This window comes from Panthera leo, chromosome D2 (assembly GCF_018350215.1).
Source record: "Panthera leo isolate Ple1 chromosome D2, P.leo_Ple1_pat1.1, whole genome shotgun sequence".
NCBI lineage: Eukaryota > Metazoa > Chordata > Mammalia > Carnivora > Felidae > Panthera > Panthera leo.
Window position 1 is genome coordinate 72042646 of NC_056689.1, and position 14972 is coordinate 72057617.

General features: G+C 39.5%; 1 protein-coding gene across 4 annotated transcripts in view; it reads left to right on the plus strand.

Annotated features, from left to right (window-relative positions):
- ATRNL1 (attractin like 1) overlaps positions 1-14972 on the plus strand; it is a 777769-nt gene that overhangs the window by 665164 nt on the left and 97633 nt on the right. For 3 of the 4 annotated variants that reach the window (XM_042908168.1, XM_042908169.1, XM_042908170.1), the window contains one exon: positions 2083-2197. In XM_042908168.1, the coding sequence (XP_042764102.1) occupies positions 2083-2197 (115 nt within the window). Of the gene's footprint in view, positions 1-2082; positions 2198-11012; positions 11098-14972 lie in introns of those variants that run through there. The other variant, XM_042908171.1, reaches the window with a different exon arrangement.

Consider the following 14972-nt stretch of genomic DNA (forward strand, 5'->3'; position numbering starts at 1 on the left):
CTTTTGATCAAATGGTTCTAGAACAACTGGACATCCACATGCAAAAAGAAAAACAAATTGAAAATAGACACATACCTTATACCCTTCACAGAAGTTAACTCCAAATGGATCATACACCTAAATGTAAATTGCAAAACTATAAAAGTCCTAAACGATAACATAGAAGGAAATCTGGATGACCTGGGATATGACGATGACGTTTTAGATACAACACCAAAATCACAGTCTGTGATAGAAATAATTACTGAGCTGGAATTCATCAAAGTAAAAAACTTCTGCTCTTCAGAAGATAATATCAAGAGAATGGAAAGATAAACTACAGACTGGAAGAAAATATTTGCAAAAGAGACATCTGATAAAGGTCTATTTCTAAAGTATATCAAGAACTCTTAACATTCAATAAAAAGAAACAAATAACCCAATTAAAAATGTGTGAAGACCTTAACAGATGCCTCGCCAAAGGAGATATATAGATAGCAAATAAGAATATGAAAAGATGTTTCATATCATATATTATCAGAAAAAATTCAAATTAAAGCCACAAGATGCCACAGCACACCCATTAGAATAGCCAAAATCCAGAACACTGACACCACCAAATGCTGGTGAAAATATAGAACCAGAGGAGCTGTTATTCACTGTTGGTGATAATACAAAATGGTGCAGTCACTTTGGAAGATAGTTGATGGTTTCTTAAAGAACTAATGATCATGTTCCTATTAGTTGTTCCAGCAATCACACTCCTTGATATTTACCCAGTGGAGATGAAAACTTATGTTCACACAAAAGCCTCCACGTGGATGTTTATAGTAGCCTAATTTTTATTTTCGGAAATTTGGAAGCAGCCAAGATGTCCTTCAGAAGGCAAATGAATAAATAAACTGTAGTATATCCAGACAATGAAATGTTATTTGACACTGAAAAGGTATGAGCTACCAAGGCATGAAAATACATGGAAGAACCTTAACATGCATATTCCCAAGTGAAAGAAGTCAACCTGAAAAGGCTAAATTCGATATGATTTGAACCATATGACATTCTGGGAGAGGCAAAACTATGGATACAGTAAAAAGATCAGTGGTTTCCAGGGTTTGGAGTAGAGAGGAAGGGATGAATATGTAGAGGACAGAGGATTTTTAGGCAGTGAATATACTCTGTATGATACCATAATGGCGGATAAATGTCAGACTCCTGGACTATGGTCTAACACAACAGTAAACCCTAATATAAACTATAGACCCCTGGTGAGTATGATGTGTCAATGTAGGTTCATAAGTTATAGCAAATATACCATTCAGGTGGGGGTTGTTGATGATGGGGAGGCTATGCATATGTTAGGGCAAGGTGTATATGGGAAATCTTGTATCTTCCTCTCACTTTTACTGCAAACCTAGAACTGCTCTAAATAATAAAGTCTATTAGGGGCGCCTGGGTGGCTCAGTGGGTTAAGCGTACGGCTTCAGCTCAGGTCATGATCTCACAGTTTGTGAGTTCAAGCCCCGCATGGGGCTGTGTGCTGACAGCTTAGAGCCTGGAGCCTGCTTCAGATGCTGTGTCTCCCTCTGTCTCTGCTCCTCCCTGGCTCATGCTCTGTCATTCTCTCTCCTTCAAAAATAAGTAAAAACATTAAAAAAAATTTTTTTTGAAGTCTATTAAATTAAAACAAAAAACAGAGGAGCCTGTGTGGCTCAGTCGGTTAAGCATCCAACTCCTAATTTCTCCCCCCACCTTCCTCTGTCCCTCCCCTGCTTGTGCACACGCTCTCTCTCTCTCTCTCTCAAAAAAAAAAAAAGTAAATAAAAATAACATGCTAAAAATAGAATAAAGAATACTTTTCAAAAATATGCACCAATATTTAACCCCCCCAAGACAAAATACCCTCTAACTGCTAATGACCACTACTATGAAAACACTAGGTATTACTACAATAAAATATTCAGTTGGATTATTAAAAAATGAGACATTGTATATCCCCATCCACTAGGAGGGTACAGTTTAAAACACGGAAATAGAGGTAGGAGAAAAGTAAAGCAGCAATGTCCTATCAATTAGGCAAATTTAAAATTCTGTTTTCTTTTTCAGGGGGCACCTAAACCGATAGCCATTGAACCGTGTGCTGGGAACAGAGCTGCTGTTCTGACTGTGTTTCTTTGTCTGCCGCGAGGATCATCAGGTGCCCCTCCTCCTGGACAGTCAGGTAAGATGAGTGGAACCACCAGCAATTGAGCAAAACATGCAGACTAAACAGAAGAAATAAACAATACTACCACATAGCACAGTGAGGATATTTACGTGGTTCTTATTTAAAGCATGGCCGAATTTATTAGAATACAAACTTTTCCAAAAGATCTAGAAATCTACATTGCTATAAATTCAGATTTGCCAGGATTTCTCTTAAAAATACGTGTAAAATACGTGTGTATGTTCATGTGTAATATACACGGATATGTGTGTTCACACACACACACCCCAATTTGTTGTTGTAACTACAGTGAGAAATCTCATTAGCATGGCAAACAAATTTTTGACTTCGGGGCAGCTTCTTTTTTCCCAGTATGTGTGTCATATAGGATACAAAGTTATAAACATGATTAGAAGTTTGCTTCATAAATATGGAACCAAATTAAGGAATGTAGTTGCACGTTTGGAATGTGTAGCCATGTCAGAGGGTGCTAGCTTCATATCACATACACTGAATATGTGTTCTTGTTATCAGCACCAGACAGCTGGAGCTCATGGGCCAGGGAATCCTCCCCATCCGATGGCACAGTCAGCCTTTGCTTCTGAATCTCCTTTTCTTACATGAAAAGCATATTTTGAAAATGGGGGTAACTGTATGTGTCCTCTGGGAGTTCTTCTCTTCGCTGTGATGTTGTCCGTATTGTAAATATGCAGAATGTTGAGTGTAACTTGTGATTAAATAACAAACCGTGCTATTTCTCTCTTTTTACATATTCTATTCCATTTACTTACAATGTGAAGTTTTTCAATCTCCTGATTATTTGCTCTCTCCAACACTTAGGAAATGGATGCTTTTTGAGGGTTAGGGTAATTTCAAATCAGTCTTTCTTTTCAATTCCCCTGAAGTATAAAGTGCCAGAGATCTGGCAAGGTCTCAATAACAGTAATTGATGTTGAACTCACCGCCCTGCTTATTTTTTCTTTTCTTGGTTCCCTAGCTAGCTTTGACCTTGCTCCTTTCTTGATTTGTATCCACCCTGGCACAAAAATGGAAGCTACACTACTTTATACCTTGTAAACTTCAGATGTTCATGTAACAGAATTATCCCATGTGGGGACAGAGGGTTTCCATCACCTCTAGCATTGTCGTTTGTGGCATCTGATGATACCTTGTTGCAGGGATTTTCACCCAAAGCTTATTCGTAGATGTTCATTGAAAGAAATAAGCATGCTCTGTACTTTGTCATACACCAAGGGAACGTCTTGCACTTCTTTCAGAACCGCCATGGTAAATGTAAATGGGATGCAGGAAGAATAGTTTGGCACTGGTCAGATAAGATGAATAATTATAGGTACCATGCCCAGCTAATGGAAGCATTGTTTTAAGGCTGGGATGATTTCCAAAACAAACACTTTGCTAATGAAAACAAGTTCGTGTGATATACACCAAGGTTCTTCTAAATCCTTGACAAGATGACGTACTGATGGGCAGAGTGAAGGCAACTGCCAATACTCTGTCCTTTTAACCTTTGAGATCTTTTTGATTGATCTGAAAGAACCAGGTAGCAGTGTGGGCCATTTCCTTAGCTGTGTTCTGTTACGATGCGTTATGATTACTAACGCTAATGCCATTTTAGATGTGCATAGTTCTCTACTCTTTACAAAGTATTTTCTTATTTTTCACATTTGATCCTCAGGACAAGCCCATGCAATACGTATAAAACACACTTTGTAAATGAAGGAATTGAGATATAGAAATCTCTTTATTTCTACATTCAAGGAATAATTAGGAAACTACTAGAGTATAAAGCTAAAGAACCAAAACATACTTATTGCTAACCTTCTAGGTAATTTTCCCTGATGATCTGTAGCAGAGAACTTATTTCTCTATAATCCACAGCCCATGTCTTCACGGAGCCCAACATTTGAGGAGTACTAAAAATGTCTGCAGAGTTGAAACCAGTCAGTAGACAAAACCTTGAGTTAACTTACCATACTTTTTACAGAGCCTGTAGTTTGAGCTATGTTGGGTATCTGTGTGCATAATTCAGGATGCATTTGTTCTTTGTTTAAAAAAAAAAAGCTAACAAATGTTTTCCAGCTATTTTTATAAGAGTAGGTATACTCTGAGTCTACTTCAAAATACAGTATTCTCTGCTGTCTCTGCAGTCTACTTTGAAATGCATCAAAAACATAGTATTGATGAGTGGGTAGTAGGATGGGTAGATGGACAGATACATTATAAAGCAAGGAAAGTAAATGTGAATGGTAGAATCTAGGTGGTGGGAATGCAGTTGTTAAAATTCTCTCTTTCCACTTTGCTATAGGTTTGAAAGTTTTTATGGTAAGATGTTGGGAAACTAAAATAAAAACTCCTGACTTCACTGCAACCAACCGACCAACCAAACAAGCAAAACAAACCCCTCCCCCCTCAAAAAAAAACACAGTCAGTGTCTGTAGAGGGTTTTCTAATGTTCACATCTCAGTTTTCCCTGAACAAAGCAAATACCGATACCAATATACAAACTAAATTATTTATTTTTTTCGCTCTTCATCAAGATACTTGGTGTGTACACAGCCAATTAAAATGTAACAAAATATAATCCAATATTTGAGAGGATGTGCATGCCAATGATTTTTGGGGAACCATATCGGCTCTTGGAAAGGAAATGGTGACGTTGGTTATCTCATTCCGAGAGTTGGGCTTATCTCATGTCTTTACAGAAAGTCCATCTATGTGCCCGTGCTGGTCACAGTGCCGCACACGTGGAAAGCAGTTCGTACGTACCTTTGACGAGAATAGTGGTAGAGGGGGAGCTTTATGGACAGACTCCCGACCCATCCCCACTATGTGAAGGACAGGGCGCCGGGAGCCTTCCCCTGGCTATTGGGAGATTTATGTCTCCAAATATTAGCAAATGTATTCAATGATTAATTAGTCTTACTCATTAGATTATAAGTTCTCTTGCAGTACTTAGCACATTCTCAAAATGTTTGACCAGCCCCTTTTGAAATGTAGCTTTTGAAATGTTGAGTGACACTTTTCATAATGCACTCTTCCTTACCATGAATAAAGGCACTTAAGACAAGGATAAGTTTGGGGACAAGGAGATGGTGGAGGCATCCCAGGAGCATGGTGGTTTTCTCCCCGAAACTGAACTTCAGTACCGACAAATAAATGATTCAGAAACACACAGGTGCTAGGTTTTAGCCATCTCTTTAAAGTAGCAGCTAGTAATTTTTTTTAGCATATGGCATTATCGTTGGACTTTATTCTCCTTCCACCAGAAAGCGTGTCAGTAATTCCTAGCAAGTAATAAGTATCTAAAATGTGTGAGGTCCTTTCCATGGCTTTCATCGTAACAGCGGTCAAAAGGAAAACTGCAGATTCATCCTTCAGCTTACCCCATGTACTAAATATTTTTTAATGTAATGAATTTAGGTGTTTGTGAGCAATTCTCCCTCTTGGTGGCTTAGAAGAGTAAAAGCAAAACATATTAAATAGGCTTTTTGGCATTCCTGGAGCTGGACTAATTAGGTTCCCAGCTCCCCCACCCCCGTAAACCTGCTGCTTCATGACTGTATTTTGTGTGTGTGAGAGAGAGACTGCTGCCAACCATGCCACACTCTTTGGGTTCACGTGGGATTTCTGGGGTTGACATTTGCACAGTGTCATCAGTAGAGGTTGAAACACTGACATCCCCGTGAAAACAGGGCACATCAGGTAAATGCTGCATGACACTGAACAACCAAGCATGACTCCAGTCACCTTGGACACAGCAAGGTCCCCAGGAGTTTTGGAGTCACATTAAGATGAAATGTGGACAAAGTAAATACAGCTCTTCAAAAGCATAAATTGAAAGTGATAATGATTGCCATCACTTTATGATGGGAGATTATGGATTTCATCGTTTATGGATTCTCACTAATAACAAGCAGATTAACTCTTCTCACTGGATTAAAAAATCTCAGGGGCACAGATGTCCACTGCCAAAAAGGAGCTATGTGTTTCAACTCAAAGTAGAATTTTGCCCTGAACTTGCCTCATATTTGATGGAGGCTAGCATTACCAAAAAGAAGACAGTGCAACGTCTAAGGTTTTGATTTTTTTTTCTTTAGGCTTAGAACTTTTGGCAGGATGACCAGATTATTTTGAAAAATCTAGAAATATTGTATAATGTTTAAAATGATAGTCAACTCACAGTGCCATGGGTAATGATGACAAAAAGAGACCTTGGTTTAATTGAATGAAAAAGAGGTAGGTTGGGGCACCTGGGTGGCTCAGTCATTTAAGTGTCCAACTCTTGATTTCAGCTCAGGTCATGAGCTCACAGTTTGTGGGATTGAGCCTCACATTGGGCTCCGTGCTGACAGCACAGAGCCTGCTCGGGATTCTCCCTCTTCTTCTCTGTCTCCGCCCCTCCCCTACTTGTGCTCTCTCTCTCTCAAAATAAATAAACATTAAAAATAAAAATAAAAAGAGGTAGAAGAAAGCAAACTAGTAGTTCTGAGCATTATATCAGGTGCTTTCCATACAGTCATTAGTTTAACCCTCTTAATGATTCTGAAAAATAGCTATTATTATCCCACTTTTATAGACAAAAAAACAAAAAAAACAAAAAAAAAAAAAAAAAAAACCAAAAAACCTTGAAACTCAAAAGAGATCAAATGACTAGTCCTGGGTCCTACATCTAGTGAGAGAATGAGCCAGAACTCACATCCAGGACCATGTGCATCCTCAGCATGTGGGACTCTCCCTCATCACAGTGCTTCTCTGGACAGTCATACAAGAGTACTCCAGAGATTCCTTTTCCTGAAAAGCTTTATATACAGAGTTGAAGAGAAAGGACCTGGCAGGTTCTATAAGCATTGAGCTTAAGGAGAGAAGAAGGATAGATTTCTCTTTCTTGGTGATTTAACTCCAGAACTTTGTAAAGTGCAGCGATGTGCATACCACGCCAAATTGTTGTGATTCAGTGTATGTGATAGCAGTGAGGGGCTTGCCATTAACGGAAAAAAACTTCAGCTCGTATATGTGAGCTATGGACTTGAGTCGCAAGTCCTGAGATCTAGATCCAACTCTGCCACCGACTAGCTGTGTGTCCGTGGGCAAATTTTGTAGTAGTCTCCGGGTCCTATTTTCCTGTGTATAAAATGATGGCGTGGAGGTAAATTCCTAGGATGCATCCCACACCGATCCTCTTATAAAATTCTACTACAGATTATGCTAAGTCTACCAGCTTGGTGTAGGAAGGGCAGATAACGTGTACCTTAACTTACCTTTCCAGCCGCTCAGGACCAGTGGAGAAACTATATTTCTATATATTTCTTGTTAGTGACTAAAAGAATTCTCTCTGATTCTTAAATTTTAAAAATATCTTAATAGTGTTATTAATGAAGGCTAGTTTTCAATCTTCTCAGCATGTTTGGAAGATGGAGATAGTTCCTATCGCCCCACTGTAGAAGTAAGCAAAAGGGATGTCACAGCACCAGTGAGAGGCAGAAGGTCGTCTACCTTCCCAGAGATGGTTTGGGAACAGACTGCAGGTCTGCAGGTTCTCAGTGTGGTACTCTTTCCTCTGAAGCCAGTTTTTAAAGCTCATTCACATTTTCCAAAGGCCTCTGGGTTTTCCTGTCCCTTAAGCCTCTCTGTTTTCCTTCCATAACTTTGCCAGTGTATCTTCACACTTGTAGAAACACACCTGCTGATCTAATGTTAGCACTCTATCTGGTATTGGTGGCTGGAAAAGGAAATAAAACTACTGAGCCATATCAAGACTTCATTATAAAAAAAATCATGGTAGTTACCTTTTAACCTCAAATCAAGTATTATTTATATCTACCATATATATCTTCGTAAAGAAGAAAACAGAAAAATGGGTATTGCATCGCAAAATAAACTATAAAATTAGGCAGAGAGCCCAGGCAACAGCTAAACATCTGAGATTATTGTTAATAAATATGACTCTGGGTCAAAAACATACCTGTTTTTAAAAAGGCCCACAAATCAATAATAGGAAATAATTTTATCTTCTATTCATTTGAGAATATTTAGAAGTATCTGCTACATGCCAGGCACTGGGTTTATGGTAGTGAACAAAACAGAATTTCTGTCCCCATAAAGGTTACAGCCTATGTGGAGATAAATGTGAAATACACAATCATGCCAATGAATCCATAATTACAAATTGTGTTAGGTGCTATGGACCAGGAGACAGTGCTGTGAAAGAGAGTTGAAATAATACTGATCTACAATTGCTAAGCTTAATGTCATTGTAAGGGAGTAACAAAATGGTGATCATTCAGATGCTCTTTCCTCGGTTCTCATGCCGCCATGTCTCTGTCCTGCTCGACAGCTGAATAGTCCCCACCTTGCCTCCTCAGCTTCTGGAAACGCTCCCCACTGGTGTTCTGTGGTCTATCTCAGGTACCCACGTAGAATTTACTTACAGATAATGGATGTAGAGCACCCCTCTGTTCTTGGTCTGCCTCATTTGCTTCTAAATATAGGTGGGCATCCCCCAGGTTTGATCCTTTAGCCAACTTCTCATCCGGCTCCATCCCGTCCCTCGAGGGTTGTGCCCTCGTCACTCCCAGGGGAGCTAATTCCTGACCAACCCTGGGTCTCCAGCCAACACTGCTCACCTGTTGAACACTAGCATCGCAACCTGAATCTGCTGCTCTCCCCCTTCCCCCTCTCCCTGTTACCACCACCTACTCCCCCACTGTTACTGTGAAGTTCGTTGGCTTCAGAGTGGCTCAAGTTTGAAATCCCAGAGTTGCTTTCCTTCTTGTCTCTTTCTCCCATTTTACATCCAAATAATCAAGAAGCTCTTTTAGATTTTGCCCCTATGGCAGATAGAACATCCGTCTCCTTCTGGCCGTTCTTCCTGTCTCCAGTTTTCTTCTGGGCACTGGCACCTCTCACTGGACTCCTGCCAAAAGAGAGCACGATTCTAATCACATCACCCTCTTCCTTGTAAACCTTTGCCGACTTTTCATTGCCTGTTCAAGTGAGTCCAGACATTTACCCTGGGGTGTGAGGTCCTCCTCCACCTTGCCAGAGCCTAGCTGCACAGCCCCACCAGCGAGCCGGGGGCCCTTGAGTTGTCATTTTTAACATCTTGGACCCTCTGTTTTCCCATCTGTAAAATAAGGGAGATGACCACATGGTATGTCTTCATGATTTTTGCCCGGCTTGGAATTCCACGTGTATGTTTCTCCCTATGATTCCGTGAGCGTGTGTGTTGTCCGTCCCACTCACTGTTGTTCCTTGTGCTTGAAATGCCATCTCCTGCTCAGCTGCCAGTTTCCAAAACCCAGTTCAGAAGCCAGTTCCTCTTCCACGAAGACTTTGGTTCCCTCCATGCAAACATGACATCACTCTCCTTGAAATCCCTTGGGATTTCCTGGTTCAGTTCTTCACTGCCTCCTAGTGGGTGTCACTAGGGTGTTGTGAACTTTTCTTCACTTTCTCCCCAGGTAGTAAGCTCTCTGTGGGCAGGGGCTATGTCTTATTTTGTCTTTGAATCCCCAGCAGCTAATAAGTTCTTGGTACTATATATATATGTATATGTGTATATGTATATATGTATATGTATATGTGTGTGTATATATATATATATATATATATATATATATATATATATGTGTGCTACAAATGTAAAATTTACTGGTTATAATTTTACTTTCAGGCCCATAATTTTTGATAGACTGGATTTTATGTATTTATGATTCATGTAGGATTCAAGTACATGTCTTAGAGACTAAAATCAAGCTCAGCATTGTACCTTTGATGGAAAATATCTTTTGGGGCACCTGGGTGGCTCTCTCTCTCTCTCTCTCTCTCTCAAAATAAATAAACTTAAATAAGAAAAATATATATTAAAACTTATTTGCTTAGATTTAAGGTTCAAGGAAAATCCGAATATTAGGGAAAATGATACAAAAAATAAGGCAATTTATATTTCCAATGTAGCATATACTAAACCTATCATAAACTTATTCTATTTTTATGATTTGAATGTTGATTTCTTTCTTGTGTAATAATTTTTACATTTTATTTAAGCTTGAAAGAGCACAACTAGGTTCCACCCTTTATGACCAGAAAAAGAACTCTGAATCTTATAGAATATTGTCTACATATTATAGTTAGGACACATAACCTTACAAAATGTATATGGAAAATAAAAAGTATCAATTGCTGTTGTAGGTGTTATTATTAACACGTACCATTTGTTTTGAATCTGTTCTATGTTCATTACGATTCTTTGAATTATCATCACCCAGTAAAGTATATCATCACTTTTCTTTCAAAGATGAGAAAAATAAACCTATGGGGCAGGGGGAAGTTAAGTCACCTTCCTACAACCACATAGCCAATAACTTATTGAGCCAGAATTTAGTTTTTTAATGTTTATTTATTTATTTTTGAGAGGGAGGGAGGGAGGGTGAGCATGAGCAGGGGAGAGGCAGAGAAGGAGGGAGACAGAGAATCCCTCAGTGCTGTCAGTGCAGAGCCCAATGCGATCCCCGCATGAGATCATGACCTGAGGCAAAATCAAGAGTTGGACACTTAACCCACTGAGCCACCCAGGTGCCGCAAGCCAGAATTTAAAACCAGAAAATCTCACGCCATAAGGTTCTTCCCAAATTTTTTATTCCATGTGGATAGTGAGGAGTGGGGGTGGTTATGGTCAAATACCATTAGCTCTGTACTTTTTGGGATAGTATAAGCTTTTTCTTTCACTGCCTAGTGTCTCTGTGAAGTGACATGGCCACGATCCTTCCATTTGAGATTTTAATTTTTTTCTTTGTGCCATCGTTAACAGAGAGAAGTTGACTAATGTGCCAAGGCAACAAAGAAAAAAAAAATAGGACAAGAAACTTGAAGAATAGTGAACATGGCTAATTAAAAATACTGTAAAGTGAGTAAAACACTCCCTCTAGAAGTTAACTCAAACACTTTCAGGATAGAAACAAACTCACATGAAAACTCAGAATTTATGGATATGAAAAATGAGACCTCCAGCACTGAAAGAGTGGCCAACATATTTTTCTTTGCTTTTTCTTTTCTTCACCTGCCACTCTGTTCAGGTATTTCTACAGTTGATTGGCAAATAAATACTGTGGTCAAAGAGAAAAATAGAAAAAAAGTAAGCAACTCAACAAATCAACTTACAAAGCCAAAGGGGAAAAATCAAGATTTGCCTGGAATCAGTAAGCTGTCTTCAAAGCAACAAAATGAAATAAGAATTTGTGGGTATGAATAAAATCTAAAGCCTAAATCAGCCCCCTAGTATTATGATGGCTGACACCATGTTACACCGATAGCTGATTTAATCTTCCAATTAGTAAGATATTTCACTTTCAGTTGGCCATGAATTAAGTAGTCCTGCTTTATTACATACATGTAGGGGAATTTAGCAGAAGGTCACCTCCTGCTAAGGTGTATCCTGTAAGGATAGATGGGTAATCCGGAGTGTCAGAGAATTTTAGAATTTTTGGAACTTCAGAAATTGGACTTAGATTTGTCTAGCTCATAGTTCAATGGGGACTGGAACCAAGGTCTACGGATCTCCCATGGAGGGAGAAAATTTAGCCCTCCCTCCTGTTTATTATGCCACAGTGTAAAACCTGACAAGAAGAGATAACAATAATAATCCCCTTGTTGCCAGGAAGCAGCATTGCACACCTTTTGCCACCAAGGCCCAGAAATGGCAGACAGAAATGAATTCCCTAGATCCAAAAAGGAAAATTAAAGGGCTTGAGAAAATATGTCTGCTTACTAGCAGACTGATAAAATGCTAAGAAAATGTGGGTCAAGGGCCTTGGGAATTTCTTCTTTTCATATAAACATTTTTCTGGTGACCACTTCAAAGGGCCAGTGGTTCCTTAGCAAATCCATTTGGAAGGAGTGTATTCAAGTTTTGATAAAAATTCCAGGGGCGCCTGGGTGGCTCAGTCGGTTGAGCGTCCGACTTCGGCTCAGGTCCCGATCTCGCGGTCCATGAGTTCGAGCCCCGTGTCGGGCTCTGTGCTGACAGCTCGGAGCCTGGAGCCTGCTTCCGATTCTGTGTCTCCCTCTCTCTCTGCCCCTCCCCTGCTCACGCTCTGTCTCTTTCTGTCTCAAAAATAAATAAAAACGTTAAAAAAATTTAAAAAAAAATTCCATGTTACACTGATAGCTTATTTAATCTGCTACCATTTACTGTAAAATGGTGTCACAGAACCTACCAAAGGCATCGTTGGGTGTGAAAAATCCTTCATTCTTAATGAAAAGCCCAAGAAGGAGCAAGTACCCAAGGAAGCAGTGTTGTAATTCTACAAAAGGTAAACACTGATTATAACAACATTAACTACTTAAGGCCAGAACCATCTTTCTCTAAGGACTTTTAGGGAAAGAGTTAATGGCCCTCTGAAAAGTGTATAATTTGCCTCCTTTTATCCACATTATTGTTTGCAGATGAACATAGCCCATGTGAGTTAGGTCTATATCCATAACTGATGGACATCCATAACTAAGGGGCATCCAATCAGATGGCCATGCAGATAAAGCACTGGCAAAACTTAAGAGAGAGCTCATCCTCTTCCTTAAGAGTAAGACTCCAAAGAAGGAGTTTGAGGAGTTCTACTTGGTCCCCAGAATGATCTCAGAAGCTTTGGAGGAATAAGCGAATTCTTGCCCCATGAACCTGCTGTCTGACACAATGTGAACTGAACCTTGAAGGCCCTAGAAGTCTGGATGCAGTGACCATACATTCATTTCCACTTATTCAACAAACCAGGCAAAGATCATCAGATCAATAACATGACTCTGCCATCTGCTTCCCCCTTGCTCACCATCTTAATGAAAAATGACTCCTTAAGTGTTCTGGGAGGCAATTAGCCCTGAATGTAGAGCTGTGATGGGGAGAAGTTGCATCACATTTGTATTCAAAACTTTACTGGTAAAATGTAAAGGAAACTGTTGTCCATATTAATAGACACATAAAATGTATAAATGGGGTAATTTGGTATTACTCTATTTATGCATACTATTATACAATTGCACAAACACAGAGATAGGAAGGGCACTGAAATGACATCTGGCTCATCCAACTGCTTGTGGCCACAGCTGGTGACCCTGCCCACAATCATCTTGGACAGACAGTTTCTAAAGACTTTTCCAAAAGGCATGCCCATAACTTCTGGGACTAATTCGTTCTGTTATTTAACTGGCTTCACTGTGATTTGATCCCATTTTCTTCTGTTCTCTTTTTTTGTTGTTGTTCTCATCCTTCCAGAAATAGAGAACAGCTGATAGTGCTCCTCATAATAATCCATCACGTGGTAGAAGGCAGTTTTGAAATCACCTCCCAGGTCAGGCTCAACACCCTGCTCCCAGTCCTTCTGTCTGTGCTGTCCAGCCTGTGTCTTCCAGCTTGGGTCACCTCGTGGCTCTGAGAATGTACTTCAACCTTCCCAAGTATCATTGACTCAATAATCATGGAATAGAAAGAGATTCTAAAGGTGGTTCTGTCCCTTTGTTTGAAAGATGAGGAAACTGAGGTTCACCTGAAGAGACTTTTTGGAGCCCACCATTCTAGAACCCAGGGGACTTTCTCTGGCTTCAGTCTCATTGTCTCGGTGCTGACATCTCTTTTAAAACCAGCTGCCCTGTCCTGCTGGTTACTTCCCCCACGCAGTTCAATAGGACGACTCTGGCTCTTCAGACCCTTTCTGCCATTCTGCATTTTGTATTTATACCTACTGTTTTCCTTGCACAAGAAAAGGGACCAGTTCATTTCAGTTAATGTCTCTGATGTTTCAAGGTCATTTTTGAAGTTTATCCCATTATTTTAAGCTCCATTCTCATGCCCTATGCCCTGTTTGTGTTATCTGCAAATATGGGATTTTAGGGAGATATAAAATACTTCACACTGCTGGATTCTAAAGTGATTTTTAAAATACACTTTGAAATTATGGACACACCACACCCCTGTCCTATGCATGTTCTAGTCCCTCTGCCTGGACTGCCCTCCAACACACAACACTTACACCTTCCTTTCCAACAAGAGAATGTCACTTCAGGGGTCACCTCCTCTGTGAAACTTGTTTCCATCCTCAGTTCACTCCTTTGGTTTTTATTTACTACTATCACATTTTTATTACAGTGTCTCTGTTCTACCCAGAGAAGCTAAGGGCAAGGGTTTTACCCCCTTATTTATCGTTATATCTCCAGGGCCTAAGTGGTGCCTAGAACGTAATAGAAACTCAATACGTGTACTTAATTATTTTACTCCTTTCTCTTACTCATCTGTCCTTACTGGTGCTAACTTCCCCGAGTCTGGCTCTTAAGCTAGCTGTGATTTCATATTTTCAACAGCATTTTTCCCATGTACTTTTAATAGATACCTTACTATAAATTAGTTCTATATGTTTGTCAGTTTTTAAAAATGAAAAAAAAAAACCCCTCCCTAATTTCTGGCCTAATTTTTGGCTTATGAAATAGAATAAAAAATTGCACTGAGGTTAAAACAATGGATCCTTCGTTGCTGACTAGGACTATTGTGTCAGCCCCATTCTAAAGGACAATTTGTCACAAGTCATTTTAGTCATTTTGCAATATGTGATTTTTTTCTACATTTAACAGGATTCTTTGGGTCTTTTGCTATTTTTTTTCCATACATAAAAATCACTGTGATGATTTGGTCATTTCTAAGATCATTGTTTGACCATTTCTGAGACCATCCTCTTCTCTTTTCTTAAAAATGAGTGTTTCAAAGTGTTCTCTTCATTCTGGGTGATAT